The sequence below is a fragment of the Prunus persica genome, chromosome G1 (assembly GCF_000346465.2).
Source record: "Prunus persica cultivar Lovell chromosome G1, Prunus_persica_NCBIv2, whole genome shotgun sequence".
Classification (NCBI taxonomy): Eukaryota; Viridiplantae; Streptophyta; class Magnoliopsida; order Rosales; family Rosaceae; genus Prunus; species Prunus persica.
The window spans coordinates 44,233,201-44,255,345 of NC_034009.1; the positions used below are offsets into that span (position 1 = coordinate 44,233,201).

General features: G+C 36.0%; 1 protein-coding gene across 7 annotated transcripts; it reads left to right on the forward strand.

Annotated features, from left to right (window-relative positions):
- LOC18789207 lies at nucleotides 64–20,999 on the forward strand. Of its 7 annotated transcripts, none has more exons than XM_020560436.1 (27): nucleotides 67–573; nucleotides 1,146–1,305; nucleotides 2,036–2,128; nucleotides 3,019–3,121; nucleotides 3,343–3,514; nucleotides 8,918–9,092; nucleotides 10,376–10,504; nucleotides 10,613–11,212; nucleotides 11,314–11,958; nucleotides 12,379–12,447; nucleotides 13,015–13,128; nucleotides 13,210–13,455; nucleotides 14,312–14,359; nucleotides 14,524–14,670; nucleotides 15,234–15,386; nucleotides 15,499–15,561; nucleotides 16,553–16,663; nucleotides 16,831–16,914; nucleotides 17,016–17,063; nucleotides 17,739–17,813; nucleotides 18,263–18,358; nucleotides 19,095–19,175; nucleotides 19,243–19,314; nucleotides 19,431–19,475; nucleotides 19,618–19,701; nucleotides 19,793–19,896; nucleotides 20,381–20,999. In XM_020560436.1, the coding sequence occupies exons 1-27, from the start codon at nucleotides 368–370 to the stop codon at nucleotides 20,496–20,498; spliced, it is 4,041 nt and encodes a 1,346-aa protein (XP_020416025.1). In that variant the 5' UTR covers nucleotides 67–367; the 3' UTR covers nucleotides 20,499–20,999. The 7 variants fall into 7 exon arrangements, with proteins under 7 accessions (XP_020416036.1, XP_020416032.1, XP_020416041.1 ...); XM_020560439.1 differs by having other exon boundaries at nucleotides 11,326–11,958; XM_020560452.1 differs by lacking the exons at nucleotides 15,234–15,386; nucleotides 15,499–15,561; nucleotides 16,553–16,663; ... (8 more) ...; nucleotides 19,793–19,896; nucleotides 20,381–20,999 and having other exon boundaries at nucleotides 65–573; nucleotides 13,210–13,267; nucleotides 13,381–13,455; nucleotides 14,524–14,628.

Here is a 22,145-nt window from a genome sequence, read left to right on the forward strand (position 1 = left end):
CTATGAAACGACGTCGTATGATTTGCTAGGCTTCTCTATTTCATTTAAGTTGAAACGCACCGTCTTGAGGGGCAAATCCCTTTTTCTATCCCTTCCCTTCCCCTCTCTCGCCCTCTCTCGTTCAAAAGCGGTATCAGAGTTCTGCCATTGTTGATGAGGTAGGAGTTGCAGAGTGGCTTTGCCATTAGCCATAGTCGATTAGGTCACAAATTTGGGTTTGTTTGTAGAGTGGAGGCTGTAAGTTTTCTCGCTCTATCTCTCTCTCTCTACCCCCACCCCGCCAAAACCCTCTCTCCCCCTTTTCAAAACCCTAAGACGCCAAATTGATTTACCACCGGCTTCAAGTCTAACCAGTCGTCACCTAAGAATGGCCGGAGCAGCTCCCAGCGACCGAGCTCTTTCTCTTCTCGCCACGGTCAACAATCATGGCGATTTGGCCGTCAAGCTCTCGTCTTTAAAGCAGGCCAAAGATATCTTATTATCCATCCATCCATCTGTGGCTGCCGAGCTCTTCCCCTACCTGATCGAGCTCCAGTCCTCCCCCGAAACCCTTGTCCGGTTATCTCTCATCGAGTGAGTTCTTGAAACCCTATATTCTACAACTTGCAAGTGCAATACGATTGATTGCGAAAGCATGTTATAGTTGCTTTTGACTTTGTAGGCCTTTTTTTGCTTGAATTGTATGGAATTTAAAGTTTTATCCTGTTGAACTTGGTTAGTTGGTTTCGTAGGTGACCACCTGCAGATACAATTATATGTATAGGAGTTTTTGGTGTGCGAGTTCAGTGAAATTAAAGTTTGGATCTTTATTTTGTTAATGCGCTCAATTACACCAAAATTTGATAGACCTCTTTCTTTTTAAGGAAGAATCTTAGTTTGTCTTTTGTTACTCTTGATGAATATATTGACTTATGCAAAGTATTTTTATTCTGATGCTAACTAGTCGTCTTTCCAACAGAAGCGTTGGTCATATAACTCAGAAGAAATAGACTAGAACTGTTACCTCCATTGCACCATGATTATTTTTGTGGGTTTATGCTATTAAAGCTTGTTGCATGCGTACTTGATTGTCATATATGTAAGGGCTAGAATTTCTTTTTTGAGGTCAAGCTTAATTATAATCTATTATTCTTTGTGACTGGCAGGGTCGTTGAGGAGATTGGATTGAAAGCAATGGAGGAATCTTCTGTACTAATGTCTATCTTATTGGAATTTTTGAAGGACAGTGACTCTATTGTTGCACGGCAATCCATAGTTAGTGGAACAAATTTATTTGTTAGTGTCTTGGAGGAGATGACATTGCAGGTCTCCTCTCTCTCTCTCTGTCTGTTTGTCCATCTCCGTACACACGCATCTCATACATGTGTGCACAAATTTGAAGGCGTATACAAACATAGAACATGCAATGACGTATGCACTTTTTTTTTGTTGAGGTCAACAGACTCAACAGCTCATTTGCAGATATTAGCCCAAAAAAAGAAAAGAAAAGAAAAACACGTATGTACTTAACATGTTATATTGAAGATGGTTGTAATACTGAACAAGTGCGTTTTGATTAATCTTTTTATAAGTTTTTTTATTTTGCAATTTCCCTCCTACTTTCTTTTGATAATTAGAAGAAAAGTATTCCACTTTCCATAAACATAATGAGAGCAAAGAGCTTCCTCCTTCTAGATAATGATGCTCAGCACTCATAAAGGTTCGAGTTAATACCAGACAAGAGATAGACCTTCCAAAGAGCAAGCCTCTTTTGAAATAACGCAATTCATTTTTACCAGAATAAATGTAACGAAATATTTTTTCCCAGATTTTGTGCATTCTTTTAGAAGAAAAAGATTTGTTCATGTTTGCGAGTACCTTCTAGCTATATGCTAGAGGTAAAAAGTGATCTGTAACGTACTAAGCGTATTTTTATATGTTCAAATACTTATCTGATGGAAGCATTGTATATTTCTTAGTCTAGTTTAATTCGCAGTTCGCTCTTCATTTTTTGAACCATATTCTAAATTTTTGAATGCTTATGGGTCTTAATTAGTTTCATCGGCGAGGTAAAGTCGAGATATGGCTTGAAGAACTTTGGTCGTGGATGGCCAAGTTTAAGGATGCGGTTTTCACTATTGCATTAGAGGTAGGTGGTAACTTGCTTATGTTTGTCTGCATATTCTGAAATATAATGTACAAAATCTCCTCTGTATCCTTCACATATCCATGCTTGAATAATAAAAGAAACCATAGTTTAGTAGGCTCATATCGTCATATGTGTCTCTAAATAGAATTAAGCTATATGATACTTCTATTTGACTCCTACTGTAGAAGAAACCTTCAAAAGGAGAACACTGCTATAGATTCTTTAAGTACTGGAAATTTTACTTACGGGTTTGGAATTAATATTCATATGGAACAAGAAAATTTAGATTATGTGTTAATTTTTCTTAATCTTATTCTCTTTTAATCATATGGTGGTAGTGTGGATCATGAGAAGGAATGGGCGTGCTGTTTTAGTGATTTTTTATGGAAAGGACATCATGCATAAAATTTAGTCCTCATGAATTGGTGCATCAAGATGTTAGATTAGTTCTGAATTCTAGTCTGCACTGCTGGAGAGGACATGTGACTGTGCTGGGGTCCAAGATGGAGGATGCCTTAGAATTGGTGGATTTAAATGTCTACTTCTTGGCCTTTGTTAAGGCATGCCTATTTGCTTACTCAGTTTATCATTTAGGGGGATAATATTCGTTGATCTCACGAAAGATCTGGCTTTTACTACAATAGACATCTATGATTTCGTTTCTGTTTGAATTTTTGTGGTCTTTGCTCTATGAATTTAGTAGTAGGAATTATGTGTTTGAAATTTAAATTCAATTGTACCTCGACTTGCATTTCCATTTCAACTTGCATTTCCATTTCATTCCTTTATCGGTGGCGGCTAAAGAAAGTATAAGATTTGTATTTTGAATACAGTAAACTTTTGGCTATATATTTTTCTAACCTGAAATTTGCTTTAATTTGATTTTGTAGCCTGGTTCTGTAGGGACGAAGTTGCTTGCATTGAAATTCTTGGAAACATATGTTTTGCTATTCACTTCTGACGCCAATGGCTCTGAAAAACCTGTTGCAGAAGGTACTGCATTCCAACTTTGATGGCCTTTTTCTTTTCTTTTCTCAAATAAATTGAACATGAAACAGTCTTACTGTCTCACCAGAAGAAAGGTCTTACTGAGATGGTGTAATGTAGGTTTTAGGAAGTTGCATTGTCTTTTACCTAATGCCTTTTTCAATCTTATGGAATTTAAGCTTTCATGTATTTTGAAGTTTGGTTTGGGTGTTAATTTGGTTGTGTAGATACAACAGCAAGTAAAAAGGCTTTTAATGTTTCGTGGCTGGTTGGTGGACACACTATTCTTGACCCATATATACTCATGTCAGAAGCAAATAGGACTGTTGGCATTCTATTAAATTTGTTGCGGTCGGCTGGTAGTCTCCCTGGTTGCGTGACAATTGCCATTGTAAATTGGTGAGTGCTCGCTTGCTGGTAGTAAGTTCTTTGTTGATTTTGTTTATTGCTCTGTATTTTGTGTGATTACATAATATTCTCATGATTGGGAAATCTGTTTCTCTCTTCTATGATTTCTTATCATGGACGTGGATCTTTAAAGGGAAAAATACATGGGAAATAAGTAGAATGAAACATGTCCTATAAAAAATAGGATAAAATTTATGGCATCTAAAGATTGTGGAACATTGAGTGCAGTGTTTGGACTGATTTTGCATTTGACCTGTTATATTCTTTTGGTAGCCAATTCTCATATTCTTAATCAGCAAGGTAGGAATAAATTAACATTCGGATATCGAAACCTTCATCCTAAGCAGTAATGTTCAAGTTTATTGGATCTATTATGTGTTATTTACCACAGTAACATGAGAGAGCTGCGGGTTTGCGTTAGTTTTCATTTTCTGTAGATTTCCCTTGCAAATTGAGAATGAAAAGCTTGTACTATCTTTCGTTCTGGATACATGTTTATGGAGTACATATTATCTGAACTTAAATTTACAATCTTTTTGTATGCCTATTGGTGGCGGGTCACTGAATGTATGGATCAGGCATATATTGTTTTAACACGATAAGATTTGGATGATGAAAAGGAAGACAAATGCATACACGCATGCATATAAGTTTTTCAAACATAGTTACCATTATGACTGTATGCATCATTTGTGCCAAGTTTTCAAGCATGCTTGCAGTTCTTATATCTGAAACAAAACTAAAACAGAATCATATAAAACACATATGTTTGTTCCGTCAAATGGCACACTTTGGTTATCATTGTAGCCTTAATTCCCCTTCTCCCCCCACCCCCAATCTCTTTTGTGTCCAAAATTCATCCTTCCGTGCAAAGAGGTGACTAGTCACTAGAAGTTGCAACATGAATGTATTTGGTTGTAATTCAAAGTGATGCTATCATGTTTCTTCACCATTACTGATTCCGTTAAATATCTTCAGATGAACGAAGACCTTAAATATTTAACACATAGACGGTATACTTTTTGTCATCAGTTTAACCATCTTTAATTTTATGGAGGGATCACTGAATCTTGGGAACAGCTTTAGTACAAGTTCAACTGCTTGTTTGTGATATTATTGCAGCATGCTGACCAGCTCTCTTATGAGGAGGTAATGGCATTGGACACTGCTGCATTGGTGGTTCAGATAATGGGAGTTACAGGGCTAGACATGTTAAACTGCAATTTTTTTGGGTACTTTGGCGCAACATTGGTCAGTGATAAGATTGGATAACTGATGGATAAAATGATCATCTCTTGTGCTGAGGGAAACATGGTGGTCAAGCAACGCAGTTTATGTTTGTAAACTGTTAGAGAGACCATTTACTTTACCATTGTTTTAAGTTTCTAGGCTGTATGCACATACAGCTAATAATGTGTGAGCTATTTGAAAAATGTATTGATTATTTTATAACAGCTGGTACACATTTAACACATTTAATAATCCAAATTTCTTTTTAACCTTATTCAATATGTTTTTTTGTTTGTTCTCCATCTCACATATTGAGTTCTTTGTAACACTGGTTTGTATACATGGAGTTATATGCATACACATTATGTTACTTAGAGTATTGCAAATAAAAATTGTTGTAATATCCCATGTTTCTATAAATATAGGTGATGTGGACCTGGTTCCTTAAGATTGAAACGTCCGCCTAGACCATCTATTTAGACTTGAAACTTGAAATGATTTTATTAACAGTTCTAATACCAATATATTTCATATGTGAAGACTGAAAGGGGCAAACAGCAGAGATTATTCACTTATTGCTTGTTAATTTCATTGTGCTAAGGGTTATGGGTTCGAGCAATTTAGAGATGCAGTTCAGAGAAGTTGAGGGAGTTGTCGACTCATAGTAATGAATATCAGTTACAATCAATAAAATGCCTCTGAAGTTGAGTGGAGACATTGGTTGTTGGCATTTCATATGAGTTTCAGTTATATTGAAAAGGAAAAATAATCCAGTGTAGAAAAGATTTTCATCATCATTATCCTGGTAACCATTATTTTCTATATCATGTCTTTGTCAACCAAGCTTTAGCCTCAACAGTTGATTGTTTTCATTCATTTTCATGAAGTCTATTCTAATCATCTTAGTACCTGGGACATGAATCGCATAGATGAGAATTATGTTATGTTTCTGTTTCCATGCTATATAGTGGAATTCCTTGAACCATCAAAAGATAAAAACTATGGAAAAATCCAAGAATGTCTTTGATGACAGCATTTGCACTTGGAAGCATGTATGACAAAAAATTTGTTAGACTTAGATGTGATGTTGTGTTGTCATCTTGTCTGGGAAGTGAGGTGCTAATAATGTTGGTGTTTTGGATATATGACAGCTTGAAACGTGTTCTTATCACACGTAAAAGAGATCTGATTAAGGACAATGAGAAAGTTCAAACAAACTTGTTTATCTCATACGAGGGAGTATTAAGAAAATATGCAAACAAATGTGTTTGTGGATGGTCTAAAAGTCTTTTGACATAGAAATGTGAGAATTTATGTCAGGTTGATGTGATATAACAGCCTTTTGCTGCAGAATTTTTGCTTCATGAAAATTTCTCTTCTTGGATGCTGTGTAAATGTAGGAAGCAACGCCTATGTTGGTAAATATAGTTATCTGGAGATACTGTTTTTCTTCACCTTCTTACAAGTTACAACACAGCATTAAAGAGAGATTGCCTATGTGCTACTTGTTTTATCTAATGATGTGTAGTATTATTGTGTGGTACTCGGTTTCAGTGTATAGTTTTATGGGCATCACACCATGTTAATAACGTCGATTGCAACGTCATCAAAATATATAGAGATATTATCATCAGATATTTATATGATGCATTGTTCTATGTGGATGTATATTTCCCTTTTGGTTAGAATCAGAATACGTTTGTTTGCTAATCTACCAGTAGTGTAGCTGTTAATTCGGATGGTGGTACTGCTGTATTGTAGACTTTTTTCCTGAAGACTCAATAGTGAATATGAGTCTTCATTTATCTGCTAATTGTTTACTTAGATTTAGGTGGATGAGTTAAACTGAGGCTGTTGTCAACTCGAGACCACGACTCCTTACAACTCGTGGCCAAGGTGGTTGTGACTGAAGTAGTGATGGTAGTGGTGGTTGGTATTGGTGATGCACTATGATGCATAGTAATCAATCTTTCCTTTCATATGTGACTTGCTCTAATTTCTTTTTGGGCCACTCCAAGTCTCCTTTTAGGTTAGCCAACAGTATGTGTGGAGCTGAGGAGTTCCACTTCGTGAGAGTTGTGTCTGCTTGCCCTTGTTTGTCGTGCTGCTTGTCCTAGTTAAGCTATCGTTTCTTCAATTAGGATTGTTGAATAAATTTTCCAATGCTTGTAAATACTTCAATAGGTGTCCCTGATGTATAAACTTAATTAATCACATTGACCTCTGATGCAGCAACAATGATTTCTAAATGAAGTGAAAAGAGTAGAGATTTAGGGGGTTTTTTTTTTTTTGGGGGGGGGGGGGGGGGGTGTTCATGGAGTAGAGATTTAGTTAATCTCAGTTATTTATACTTGTTTTTGCTTGTTCCAGAAAAGGTTCATGAAGTATTATGCTGCAGTTGATCAATGTTTAAGGACAAAATTTATATGGTCTAAGAATCTTAATCATGATACATTTTGTTCTATTTTACCCTCTCATCCTTAATCATGGAGGCCTGTATCTACGCTAGTATATGTACCCATTTCATGTCCACGACTTTTCTTATTTGCGTAGTTAGTAGGGCTATATATCCCTGACTTTCCAAGGAGATGCTTTCTTGGTTTCATAAAGTGGCCTGAAGCTTTTGGTATTATGTATGCTTTTCACCCATAAGTTACCTGAACCTGTCTTTTGGAGTCATTTGCCAAGCTAACAAGAGGAAATGATATCAAAAGTCTGGTAAGAAGGATATAACTGGGACACCTATATAGAAAGCAAAATGAATAATGAGTGAAATGCCCATTGCATAATTATCATTTAAACTAAATTTATGAACATATGATAGATTGTTGAAGACAAAAGTAGAATCTAAACTTTTGTTCTCGGTAGCTGTGCTGCAGAGGTATCATCCTCTTGGTTAATCCTGGATGGAAAAATCTTGTGTATTATTTTTGTCTAGAACCTAACTTAATTATGTGGCTTAATGGTGGGTACTCACATGTGTGGTTGATAAGTTATTCAGTTGCATGTTCTTCATTGTTCCGTTGCAGTTTTTTTTCTAGCTTTTCCTTCATTTCCTTCTCCGTAGTTCTTAATTTACTCTGGCAAGCATTTACAAAGTCTTCTTGTCTGCTGTGATTCCCACACATTTAGCTTTCGGATTGTTAGATGATGCATTTTGCTTCTGGCAGATGTATGCATGACCCTCATGCTATGAGAGATGAAGTTTTTGGCTTCAATTGTTTGCATTAATCTAATTGCCACAGGGAACTGAGGTTTTATTTATGTGTAAAGACAAAAAAATAGACAACATATTTAACCTGCTTAAGACATTTTAGAAGCAATGCCTTGGTTGAACAAATTTATCTATGTAGGTTGTAAGCAAACAAGTAGAATCAAGACATATGGTTCAATAGAGTCAGCGAGGACGTGATGGAACACTGGAAGTTACTAGATGTACAGAAAAAAATGTCTATTGACATCTTAAGTGTGTAGAGGATTCTATGATCTCTGGTTTGTTATCAAGCTGTGAAGAATAGGTGCACTACTTTCTCTCAACCCTGTGGACCTCAATCTGATGACATCAGAGTATCTTGCTCTTGATGATTGTCCACCACACTATTAGATGCATTCAGAAAGCAAGAAAATGCATCTTTTGCCTCTTATTTCCTTCACAATCTGGTTTTGCCTTGTTTTCTTCCCCCCATTACTGCAGCTTTTCATTCCCTGTTCAATCATCTCCTCTCTCTCTCTCTCTCTCTCTCTCTCTCTCTGTCTTTGTGTGTGTTTCCGTATGCACATGGTTGAGATAATTTGTAGTGCTTTTGTAAAAACTCCTGGGTTAGCTTTGCTAATCTTCATGTTCATTTCCTGGAAGTGGTTAGTTTTTCTGGTGAGAGCATGCATTTGTTACTGAAAAACTTTTTGTTTTCTAATTTGTTAGCATGTCTAGCTATTTGTGTAAGCTCAAACCTTCTTTTCTTCTGCTTGTGGTGACCTATGTATAACGCGTGTATATTTCATATATAAAATAATATACAAACATGTATATATTTTTCTGAAACCTGACCTTTAGTTGCGTTTTGCTATTTAGCTTTCATGTCTATATCTGCTTAAAGTGTCACTTTTCTTCTTACTTCTTATTAGTAAGTGCTTTTCCTCTAAAATGTTTCTTTTGCTTGACAGTCTTGCAGCCATAGCAAGGAAGAGGCTGGTTCATTACAATACCATTCTTTCTGCACTATTAGATTTTGATCCAAACTTTGAGATAGTGAAAGGACACCATGCTGCTAGCATCCAGTATTCTTTAAGAACTGCATTCTTGGGATTCCTTAGGTGCACTAACCCAGTCATTGTAGAGGTAAAAGTTTTTATAATTTCTTAATATTTTGTATGCTTTTGTGGTTATTACCAGTCATCAGTGTAATTGCGTCCCTTCAGATCCTTCTTTCTCCATGGATTTTCTAATCCTGGATTGTGTGATTTAACCAGACGAATTATGGCAGGCTTACAATTTATGGAGTATTTGATTCTTTTAGCTCTGCATTTGTGTATCACGTAGCCTATAGATCATGCAGCAAAGAATTAGTTTCGGTTGATTGATATGGCTTCTTTGTTTTTCTTTTAACCATAATTTTATCAAGAAAACCAGAAAGCCCGACTCTGTATTCTTAAAAACAAAATAGAGAAATTAGAACCAAGTCACAAATCGGTGAACAAGACATCCACCAAATGTACAACAACCATAGCCTTACAACTAAGACACTGCCCTACCACATTTCACATGAAAAACTTTATCTCTACGATACTACTGCTTTCCAATCCAAATGTGTTAAATAAAAGGTAAACTCCCTAAACTCTGAAGACGTAGATGCCCAAAACCTAATACGATCCCATAACTGATCATCTCATCACCCCATCACCCTTTACATTATAAAAAAAACCATTGAAAAGTTTGTTTGGGTTGGGTAAGAAGAGATAACATGACCAAGCATAGAGAGAAGAGAACATAATTTTTTTAGCCTAGTATTTTATCCTAGTATTTTATCCTGGCCCACTTTCATTCTCTCCAACTCCAAAAGGAGAGAGATTTGGAGAGAAATTAGAATTAGGAATTTGTTTTTTGATACTCTAAAAATATCTCTAATTTACATTTCCTCCATTTTGTTATATACATCTAAGCTAAAGTGAGATAAATTATTGATCTCCTCTCTTATTTTCTTGCACATAGTTTCTCTTCTTTTTATATCATAGATTATCTCTTCTAACGAGAGTTTCAAAACAAATTGTAAATGTGAATTTCGGTTTTCTTTCTTTTGGGCCTTTTTTTTTTTTTTTGGAGACCATCTTTTGGGGCCTATTTAACAGGTGATATTGATGTCGTCTTAAATTTTTTAGTCATTATGTCACAATAAAGCCAAAATCATATCTTGATATAAGATCAAAACTTCCCTTAATTTCATGTTTTCTTTTTCCTTGGAAGTGGATCTTTTGCAATCTTGAAAGTTAATTTTTGCACAGGACGAGAATGGGCATGGATATGGTCACATTCTGTTAAAAAAAGATAAAGTGCAAAAGTATTAAAGTATTTGTATTTTCCATCTGGTCTGATGCATGACAAATTCGTCCCTGTTACATTTTCAGTCAAGAGATAGACTGCTTAGAGCTCTACGAGCTATGAATGCTGGTGATGCGGCTGATCAAGTGATCCGTCAAGTTGAAAAAATGTTAAGAAATGCTGAGCGTGTTTCACGTGATGCTCGGTTGGGCAAGGTAAAATAATTTCATCTTGCAAAGCTTATTGTTTATTCTTCACATATAGAATCCAATCACTGATATTAATTTTTTTTTTCATTGCCTCATTGAAATTCCTATAATCAGGATGATCAACAATCAAGCCAGTTGCCTGTTTCGGGGGACCTGCTAAAGAGAAGACTTACTCCTCTGGATACTGAGGAGGCATCTAATAATCACGAGATGCCTTCCAAGCGAATTCGTTATGGTCCTGACTCCTATTCAACTTTGCCAGTTCAAATGAATGCTTCTGGGCGGGACACCACTTCTGTCAATGGAGTGTCCTCTGACCTTCCTGTATTAGATGGTGAGTTGACCCCTGTGGAGCAAATGATTGCTGTAATCGGTGCTTTGCTTGGTGAGGGAGAAAGAGGTGGTGAATCACTTGAAATTCTTATTTCAAATATCCATCCCGATCTGTTGGCCGATATTGTTATAACTAATATGAGGCACTTGCCTAAGATACCCCCACCCTTGACAAGGCTCGGGAATTTTCCAGCTCCACGGCAGATAGGTTCTTTAAGTAGTTCGGCACAAGTTGTTGCAGGCTCCCCAACATCTTCTGTGCAGTCTCCAGTTCTCACCGAACAAGTGCCTTTCTCTTCAGCAACTGTAACCAGTTTAACAGTTTCTGATGCGTCCAATGTGAATAGTCTTCCCACTGATTCCAAGCGAGATCCGCGAAGGGTAAACTTCAATAAATCTCAAGTCTTCATTTGCTTGTATATACTACTATGAATTATTCAGTTTACAAGAATTTTAGGATTTTAAATACTTTAAATGCTCAGTTGCATTTTCAGGATCCTCGTCGCTTGGATCCGCGAAGTGCAGCAGCTTCTGCTGGACTGGCATCCACACCCATGGAGGATACTACTGCTATGCAGTCTGACTTGGATGGCTCAATGTCTTTAAATAAGCTTAATCTGCTCCCCAATGTGACCACTGTCGAAACTCCTTTAGCAACTCCCATGCTCCAAACGGAAAGTGATGAAAAGACTTTTGATAGCCAATTGGTTTCTGGAAGTGGCCAACTAACTCCTAAGGAGGAGGTTCTGGATGGACCTGTTGAAATTGACCCTGCTTCGAAGCTCGGTTTATCTTCCGATCTCACAGATTCTCCCGTGCAAACAGTTGATGAGGACCTGATTGCAACGAAGCTTTCAGATATTGAAGGGAAAGATGAGGATGAGGACCTTGATACCTCATCCTTTTTAGAATCTGATCAGCATTCTCCAGTTCTTTCAAACACGTCTGCATCCGAAGATACTTATCAAGATTTTCCTCAGCTTCCCATTTATGTTGAGCTGACCCAAGAACAGGAACGAAGCGTGGGAAAATTAGCTATTGAACGAATTATTGAGTCATACAAGTATTTGCATGGTGAAGATTACAGTCAGATGCGCTTGGCATTACTTGCTCGATTGGTTGCTCAGGTAGGGATCACTCTTATGATTGTTCGAACTCAAATGAAAATTGGTAATTGTTTTCTTCTCAGAGTAGATTAAATTAATATAATTGTTGAGTGATGAGTTCTTAGCATTACTGCCTTACTTTTTTTGTCTCAATATGAGTGGCTTCGATATCTAAATAAGCACCCACATAAATTTCTTTTCAAGTATTGTCCTAAAACTATTCAACTTCCTGTAACTCTTAAGCCAGTAGACAATGCACTGGAAGATCACCCAAAATTTTCTTTGAACTCTTTCAGCATCAGTTCACCAAGATCTATTCTCTAATTATTGATTTTTGTTTTTGAATTATTGAATTATCATGTGCAGAATTCTGTTAAATTTTTTTTTTGTTTGGCATCTTTAGCATATTCAGAATTATCTGTAAATGTTTTGATCTCACAGATTGATGCGGATGATGAAATTGTTGTACTGCTGCATAAGCATATCCTTGTGGATTACCAACAGCAAAAGGTATATATTGCTTGAAATTGCAGGTTCTCTTGTTTGTTTTCCCAGTTACTTTCTTGAAGTTTTTTCTCTGGGTAAGACCTGGATGATAGCTGTCATTGTGGGCTAGATATATGGTATTTGAGATAGTGTGGTAAATTATTTTTAGTAAGTCTAAGTAGTTAGTGATATAATGATGAAAGCAAGCTTTATGTTGGTTCGTTGATTTGAAAAAAGAAGAGTTGGTTTTGCAAATTATTCCCGTTGTTAGTCCATCCCATATTGTCTTGGGTGCACAAGAATTGTTTCAAGGATTATGCTTTTGAACTAGGTATGTCTGTATCACTATTTTCAACAGCAGACCATTTTCAACCGATTGTAGATACTGATCTTCTTCAGTATTACCAGCCATTCACTTTGGTAAAAACAGATTAACTCTTGCTGTTGTGTTGTGGTGGATTTGTTGTCCACTGATTGTACTGGTTTATTACTATCAAAATTCTCTGTTCTGTTAAACAAAACAGATTAACACTGAACGGCTTAGTTTATTATTTAATGTTATTCAGTCTGATTTGTAAGAATTGATTTCAGGGCCATGAGCTAGTATTGCATGTCTTGTACCATCTGCATGCTTTGACGATATCTGATTCAGTTGAAAGCTGTTCATTTGCTACTGCTGTATATGAGAAGTTCCTCTTGGAAGTGGTAGGCACCTGCTTTTCTGTTTGTACCTTGTTTTTATTTTTGTTTCTGTAAGAAGTGGATATATTATGTTTTTCAATGCAGGCTAAGTCTTTGCTGGAGTCCTTTCCAGCCTCAGACAAGTCGTTTAGTAGACTTCTTGGTGAAGTTCCAATTCTGCCCGACTCAACTTTGAAACTGTTAGATGATCTATGCAATTCTGATGTTATTGATAAACATGGAAAAGATATTCGTGACGTTGAGCGTGTCACTCAGGGCCTTGGTGCTGTTTGGAGTTTAATTTTGGGGAGGCCACATTATCGACAAAGCTGCTTAGACATCACTTTGAAGGTAACTTGCTGAACTTTTAACAATCAAATTATTAAATACTTTGATCTATCTGTAGGTAATGGTGATCTGTTGTTGTATATGGTTCTCTCTAACATACAAGGCAATATAGAAATGCTAAGAATCTCCAAAAAGAACTTCATTTTTGTTGATCCAGGCGTCGAGGAGGAGGAGGACTTGTTCTGCATGTTTGCATGAATGGATGTTTCATGGCTATCAAATGAATTTTATGAACCAGATCAAGCATTTCTTGCATTCACAGGGTTATAATATCATTATGAGGACTATAAAAGTGAACAGGCTAGATTGTCTGTAGAGCTGACAATGTTGGATGTTTAACAATTTAGCATTCTGCCTAGGAAGGTTTAAAGAGGACAGATTGTAAAAGTGATATTTGCTAGCTGACTGTTATATGCTAGCCTTCTGCTTTGTAAAACCAGCAATGGTAATATTTCAAGGTTCTAGCTAGCCTGCTTGCAGTGTTGAGGGTTATACCAGAGATTAGGGAGTTACGATTGATTCCTGCATTAATCATAAGCAGGGAGCTGGTATGGGTACACAACCAATTTTCATTGTGGATCCTTGTCCACTAAAGGATATGCAAAAACAGTGAGATATTTGGATCCAAAAAATATTTATTTCTCCGTAGCTCCTGTAGAAGGACTAAGTAACGTTTTACAATAAGGTTCAAAGTGTTGTAATTTTGAGCTTAATTCTCACTATGTAGATGAACCTGCCTGTTGTATGGAAACTATTTCTAGTTATAGTCTGCTTCTTCTGCTATTTAATACATAACTCAAATCTGTGTTTCTTTCATTTTTAAAAATGCATAACCCAAACAAATATTTCCTCATGGCAGTGTGCTGTTCATTCACAAGATGAGATCAGAGCCAAAGCTATCCGGCTGGTATGGGATATTACTGTTCAATAGAATCCCCAAGTCTTGCTAATATACTGATTTCAAGATGTTGGCAGGGCTCCCTTTTTCAATTAAATTGTAGTCCGTCTTGCAAAGCAAGAATTGTAGTCAGTTCTTTTTCTGATACATGGTCTTTTGTTTGTGTTCTATAGGTGGCAAACAAACTTTACCAGTTGAGTTACATATCAGAAATTATTGAGAAATTTGCTACAAATATGTTGCTGTCTGCTGTTGAACAATCTCCATCTGGTACAGAGCATGCACAATCGGGGCCCACTGGGCAAAGAGCAGAACGGATGGTATGCTTCTTTCAGTTGCTGTTACTATTTCCTTTCTTGTCCATGCAATTGCAATCAACCATGAGAATCTTGCATGGTGAAGATGAATTTTTTTTTTTCCCTTTTCATCTAGTGGGCCATGATTCGTTAGGAAATGCCAGCAGCAATATAGCAGTAACAGCTTATCAATTGAATAGATCGTGAGAGTTTTGCATTTGAAAGTCCTTTGATGTTCTAAGCTTAAATCTTTTATGATTTTGACAGCTGATATGCTGAAATTTCTGAGTTGTCTTCTCTCAAATTCTATGGCTTTGTTTTCTAAGACTAATGGCATCTTTGTAGCTCATTTGTATGGCATTCTTGACATAGTAACTTCTGCAGGGTCTTCTCCTGATTATACTTGTTAGTTGATGGCTGCTTTTATTATCTCTATAGTTTATGGGGATTCCCCTACTAAATGTCTACCTTTTAAGTTACCCTTTTGAATTAGTTGAGATTAGCATCTACAGTATTTTATGGGGGATAGCTTCTGCATTTAACATCTACTTTAATCTCATCTCTTCCTCCTTCGCAATCATTTTCAGCTCGAAAGTCAAGAACCATCTATTAGTGATTTTGAAGTTTCGGAGTCAGGAAATTCTGAAAATGATTCCTCAAGAAAGGACCAAGCACTATCAACCATGTCATTTCCTGAAGTTCAACGACTCATTTCTTTGTTTTTTGCCTTATGTATAAAGGTTTGCCTTTGATTTCTCATGACTGGTAATTAATTAGCAACTTGTCATAATTGGTTTTTTTTTCAGGCGACACTAACTTAGGTTCTTTTTATTTTATTTTTTATACTTGCAGAAACCTATTCTTATTCAACTTGTATTTAATACTTATGGACATGCCCCGAAAGCTGTAAAGCAGGTGAAACTTTCGTTGATTCTGTTGACATATATATTTGTAGTAATTGATAGCATGTTAGATGAGTTGTTATGTTTTGTCTATTATGGTATCTTTCCATGTAAGCGGACTACTTAATGCATGAACTCTGTGATGGTGCTGCAAACTGTGAGCCACATTTTCTTCCTGTGAGGTTATCATGTAAAAAGAGTCTCTACCATACTGAAATAAGTGTGACAGTTATTCAAACTAGGAACCTGTCATTGAATTTAGTATCTTTGTGCTGGTTTGGGTCATTATATTTCAATTGTCCTTGTTGTCAGGCTGGTTTGAGTTGGGCCGTCAGGTAAACCAACTCTGTATGTGATGTATATATGACTGAAATGATCATTCAAAAGCTTAAGTTGATAGAATTCTGGCCCAACAATGTTGCCCTAAGCTGACACAAGGACGCAACATTGCCATTCCTTATTACAGACTTACATCAGATTCAGTTGAGTCTTATGTTAATTAACAGAAGCAGATCTATACATTGTAATAATGGTTCAGTTTGATTTCTAGGTTAAAAAATTAAATCAGTTGTGCAGTATATATATCAGTGTTTGGACTAGGTTTATTCTTGTGTTGACCCTCTAAGGTTGTCAATCATTTTTAGGCGAACATCCCATGCCACTAAGGTTAGACAATCAATGTTCAGGTTATACAATCATTGCTCCTGCGCCTGCCCTTCCAATTATTGGGAGCTATAAACAATTCAGTACTGTCTTGTACTAAATGCAAACCAATATATACTGGGGTGTATTCCTGTGATTTTGGGTTTTCCTTTGCTAAATTTCCTGAGCTCATGCTAAATTTCCTTTTTAGATTTCCAAGTGCTTGCATATTGTAGATGAAATTATATCCCATGACAATATGCCTCATGTGAGAAATGGTTTTCCATGCTACTGTTTCCTAATCATATGTAATTGCTAATGGCATGCATTTAAATCCTTTGTTTACCTTTGAAATGATGCAGGCTTTTCATCGCCATATTCCCATTCTTATAAGGGCCTTAGGGTCATCTTATTCCGAATTGTTAAATATTATATCTGATCCACCACAAGGAAGTGAGAATCTTTTGATGCTGGTGAGTGCTGTATTTCCTGTTTTATTTCGAGTGTTTTTAATTTTGAAGTTTTTATTTGTTTTTTTTTTCTTGTTAATATGGTTTTGTTTTTATGTATAGATTTGATGCCCACATATAATGCTTATGGTTTTTTATGTTTTGTTTTGTTTTTGTCTTAATATGGCAAGGTTCTGCAAATATTGACCCAGGAGACTTCGCCTTCGTCTGATCTGATAGCCACCGTTAAGCATTTGTATGAAACTAAATTAAAGGTTTTCCAAATAACTAAAGCTTCTTCTTTCGATCAGTAGTTACATCTCTTTTTTATTACCATTTTTATGATTAAACCTGAGTTGGATATTATTGGCTGTAGGATGTCACAATTCTCATTCCAATGCTGTCTGCACTTTCAAAAAATGAGGTTTGTTTCTCCTCCTCTAGTACTCCTCAAATGATATGTAGTGTTCTTGTTTTAACACTGTTCCCAAAAATTAAGCTGTTTCAACTGGGGAACACGATTAATGTTTTACCTTTTCTTTTTAACAAAGTATGAAGAAATTACGAAGTAACCAACCTGAACGTGAAGAAAACATTTTAACACCATAGAAACTTATGCATAACACATCACACTACAGAACATGTTACAATAAAGATTAAGCTTTCTCCATCATGTTGTATGCATGCTTAAAAAGATAATTACATTGCGTAATATTAAAAGTTAGTTAAGAAACATGAATTAGATAAAGTAAAAGAAAAAAACTTTATTAGTATAAAAAGTGGTACATATTATCTTCATTATGATTTCAACCTTTGTTATGCGCTTGTGGCACAAGCGAGAGGAAAATGCATGTTACTAAGATCTGAAGTATAAAAAAAACAGAAACGAATTTCAATTTTGTTTTGATTCATGAGAAGCTAGTTTTATTATTGTGTTATAATGTTCCTTTCTTTAGCATGGTTTATTAGTCCATGAAACGGTATCACACATTTTGCGTTAAATAAAAAAGGGTAACATCAGTACTGAAATTTTTTATGCTGTTATGTTAGTTTCATATAAATGTATCCTTATGGCTGTGTAATCATTTAATGGGACCAGGTTTTACCTATATTCCCTCGGCTTGTCGCTCTTCCATTAGAAAAATTCCAGACAGCACTTGCTCACATACTACAGGTACATGCAGTTTTCAGTGTCTGATTTCACACAAATGCTAATTGCGCAGTGTGTGTTGTGTATTTATATACGGATGTTTAACACTTTTTGTTTTTATTCATGTATAACACTGTTTTATGTGTCCTTGATATGGACACACACAACTATATATAAAAAATTGATTTCCTTTCACATTTCAGTTTTTTTTTTATTTTTTATTTTTTATTTTTTATTTTTTATAATTTTAAGTACATCACATTCAGATGTTATAAAGGAAAATCAGACTTAAGTTTTTTATCTTATGAATTTGAGATTTGCAAAGGATACAAGGTGTGTATAAATATGTAGGATGTTGAGAAATTCTGAAGTAAAGCTATTCAAACAATGGGTAGAATCATATACTCTTGACTTCGTGAACTGCTGAAGTACTTGTATGTGTAGTTACTAAGTTTATATCCTATCAATTGCAGGGCTCAGCTCATACAGGTCCAGCTTTAACGCCTGCGGAAGTTTTGGTTTCCATCCATGGAATTGTTCCCGAGAAAGATGGTCTCGCACTTAAGAAGGCACGCACTTATTGATTATTTTCCGTTTCAATAAACTGTTATAGAGTAGACAGTTGGATGATCTATGAACTACCACTTATTTGCTTACAATGCGCCATCTGGTCCTATCTTCTATCCAATGTTTCACAAGTAGTTGTGTACCCAAAATTCACATAATATAATGGTTATAGTCATTCGGTAGTACGTTTTGATCAATTTGGACGAAAATACGGGCCTTGATCAATTTGAAGTTTCCCACATTCCAACCTTAGGAAAATAGCTCTGCCCAAAGATAGGTTTATGTTGTACTTTATATAGTAATCTTCTTTGCAATGTATATCAAGGATGTACTTTTTGTAATAAGTACAACTCGGATGGAATAAAAGCTCAAACAAATTGGGATGGATCAGATTGAGGTTTATTAATCTTGAGTTTTGCAATTAACTCTGACGAAGGCACATCCCTTCAATTTGTCTTGCCAAGGTGCATCCCACTGGCAGGGTTTAATTTTCTGCCTTGTCAACTCAATAATAAATAATATTATTATTGTGGCACGTATCTCATTGTACTTCTACACAACTCAATGAAGCCTCCCTTTTTATTTTTTTTATTTTTTTTTATGTACTTTACCTGACAATACTTTATATCGCCTTTTTTGGTGGCTATGCATGATTTGGTGGTGATAGTATGGTTGCTCCTTTTGTATCATGCGCCTTGTATAATTATTAACAGTTTTGTATGCTTGTATTTTTTGCAGATAACAGATGCTTGCTCAGCTTGTTTCGAGCAACGCACAGTTTTCACACAGCAAGTCTTGGCAAAGGCCCTGAATCAGATGGTATGCATATATCATCTGTCAATATTTGTCCTTCATGTAGTATTTAGTTAACTGATTTGTTTTTCAGGTTGATCAAACTCCTCTTCCTCTTCTCTTTATGCGGACAGTTATTCAGGCAATTGATGCTTTTCCTTCACTGGTAACTTTCTTTCCTTCATTTTCCTTTTCCTTTTTTTTCTTTTTTTCTTTTTTCCGTTATTGTCCTGATTTCCATATTTATGTAAATACACGGTTTCATGCCTTCGTTCTATTCAGGTTGATTTTGTAATGGAAATACTTTCCAAACTTGTGAGTAAACAGGTATGTGTACTGGGGGGTTAGAATTACCATTATGCATATGTGTTATTTTGGCTTGTATGTGATCTTTCAGGTTGATGTGTCAGAACTCGTAATTAGCATGGCTAGGGGACAACTGATATTTTATATGCAATCTTGACTGCAGGTGTGGAGAATGCCAAAACTGTGGGTTGGCTTCTTGAAATGTGCGTCTCAGACACAGCCACATTCTTTCCGTGTATTGTTACAGGTATCACATTGTCTATTTATATGGAGAACTTTCCCTTGCTGTCTATTGGTGATTTTAGTCACAGCTTTCTTTGCCTATTTTTTCCTTGCAGTTACCACCCCCACAACTTGAAAGTGCTTTGAACAAATATGCGAACCTCAGAGGTCCCATTGCTGCTTATGCTAGCCAGCCTAGTGTAAAAGCTTCACTCCCTAGGTATTGTGCAATCTGATTGACCACCCACTTTATTCCGCGGAGATTGTTTTCAATTTTTTTCAGGCTACTATAGATAAAATTTGAAAGAGCATGGTCTGTGGTTTTTCATTGAAACTCAACCTCTTTGTCTGACATGTCCGGTCTATACAAATTGTCGGAAGTGAAGTTTGACTATGAAACTGTGAAACATCTGTTTGACTTTAATATTTGCAATTGCTTCAGTGATTCATAATGCATTCGTAGGCTTCTGAGTTATTATTTTGATTGAACAGGTTTATAGTATTTTTCTTCTTGCGAAGAACATTCTAGACTGTAGAATTTGCTCACTTTTTTTTTTCTTCCCCTTTTGACTTTAACTGCAGTATTATTCCGGTGTTTACCTTAATTGTTGTTTAGTCCGTTCTCCTCTATTTTGCTTTTCCATATACACTGGGGGTGGCAGTTTCTTTCTTCTGTTTAAAGCTTATTGCATGTGTTTTGGCAGACCGACACTTGCAATTCTTGGTCTTGCAAATGAAACACATTTACAGCAACCGCATTTGCCATCATCATTTCACCCTACAGACACGAATTCATCAGTTCATGGAGCAACTCCGACGTGATAAATAGATAGCTTTTGGACTCTGGGAATTGACCAGCTATGTATAGTACAAATCAGGACATCCGATAATTAGAGAGCCATAATTGTGCGAAAGGCCACACACATCGCGGCTTATCGCTTGGAGCTGTTGTTTGGTAACCTAAGATGGGTTTCAGTACGACTGCAGATGGAAATATCAATTCTTCAGAAATTGCGAGTCATGCAAAAAAGAAAAAAGAACAAAAAAGATAAGAGAGGAATTGCCATTGAAGAGATGCATCCTAACCACTCATCTACTGCTCTGTGAAATGTACCATAATTGATTTTTCAAAATTATATGTATTTGTATTTTGTCCTTGTAAATTTTGGTTCTTCCAAGTCCCAATCTAATCTGAGGGCAGGTGTAGTTAACAGTTTTGTTTTTGGGTGGTTAGCTGCTGAAAGCAAGGTCCAGCTCATTAACAGGTCCCTGTAAATTATAGTTGAATTTTCCTCAAGCTTTTTAGTTCATATTTTTTATTTCTTTTGTCGTTTCTTTTCCCAATTATAATTATTTCCATAAGACGCGCACTGAAAATGGATTAAGCAATGTAAGGAATGATTTAGCCTCCTCACTAAAAAAATTCACCTTCTTCCTGGCACCACTAATAAGATTAATATTTTTTGTTTCGAAGAGCGGATAGCTTGCTTATCCTCAAATCCAAAGCTGATATGGGCTAGTTTGCGTATACCCTTCCCTTTGTATCTCTATTTCTCTTTTTTCTCCCTCTTCCTTTCCTCACTGGACCCTCTTGTTGGCCGCTGACCTTGTCATCTACAGTGGATGTTGGGGAAGAGGGAGAGGGAGAAAAAAGGGAGTAGAGAAAGAAATGGAGAGAGATCGAGAGAGAGGAGGGGGGTCGAGCTTGTTCTCTGTAAGGTTGTTTTGTGTATGGTGAAGATTCATTAATTGCAACTAGGTGGTCTAGGAGAGGCACCTAATGAGAATAAAATAGGTAAGTTAGACATAGCTCAGTTGGTTGAGTTCTTCCACATTTTTTCATGTGCTAGTTTGTGTTTTTTTTTTTAAATTAAAAATTTAGACTCAAGTCACAAAAAGTATTCTTTTTACTAATATTACCATTAGAAAGAAAGTGGCTATTTTACAGTCGAATTAAAATGAATTAATCTTTGATTTGTTTTATTAATTATTTCTTGATTTGCTTCATTATCGTTAATGTATTTATTAAAAAATTTTAATTCAAGAAAAAATTGTGTATTAATGATTTTATCATTAATGCGTGCTTAACCATCAATCAAATTTGATCGTTGAAAGAGAACTTTTCCTTTTTCTTAAAGAAAAATAATGCATAGTATCTGTAAACGTGTCTATCACACTGAGGACACGACCTGTTTCATGTTTGTCTTAATCATGTTTGGTTTGCACTGTGTTTATCTTGAATATTTGGCAAATTAAACTCTAATTCAGTAACTGCAAAGTAGAGATTTGGCACCATTATTTCACATGGGGTTATTAGCTTCGTTTGACAAACTTAATTTCATTCGAAGAGACCATGTGATTAATTTTTTTTCAATTGTGAGTGGAATATGTATTCGAGATGTTGACTATGCAAGACCCGGACTTGTTCTCGTTCGTAATTTTATTTTTCAAATGACCGGAAGCAAGAAG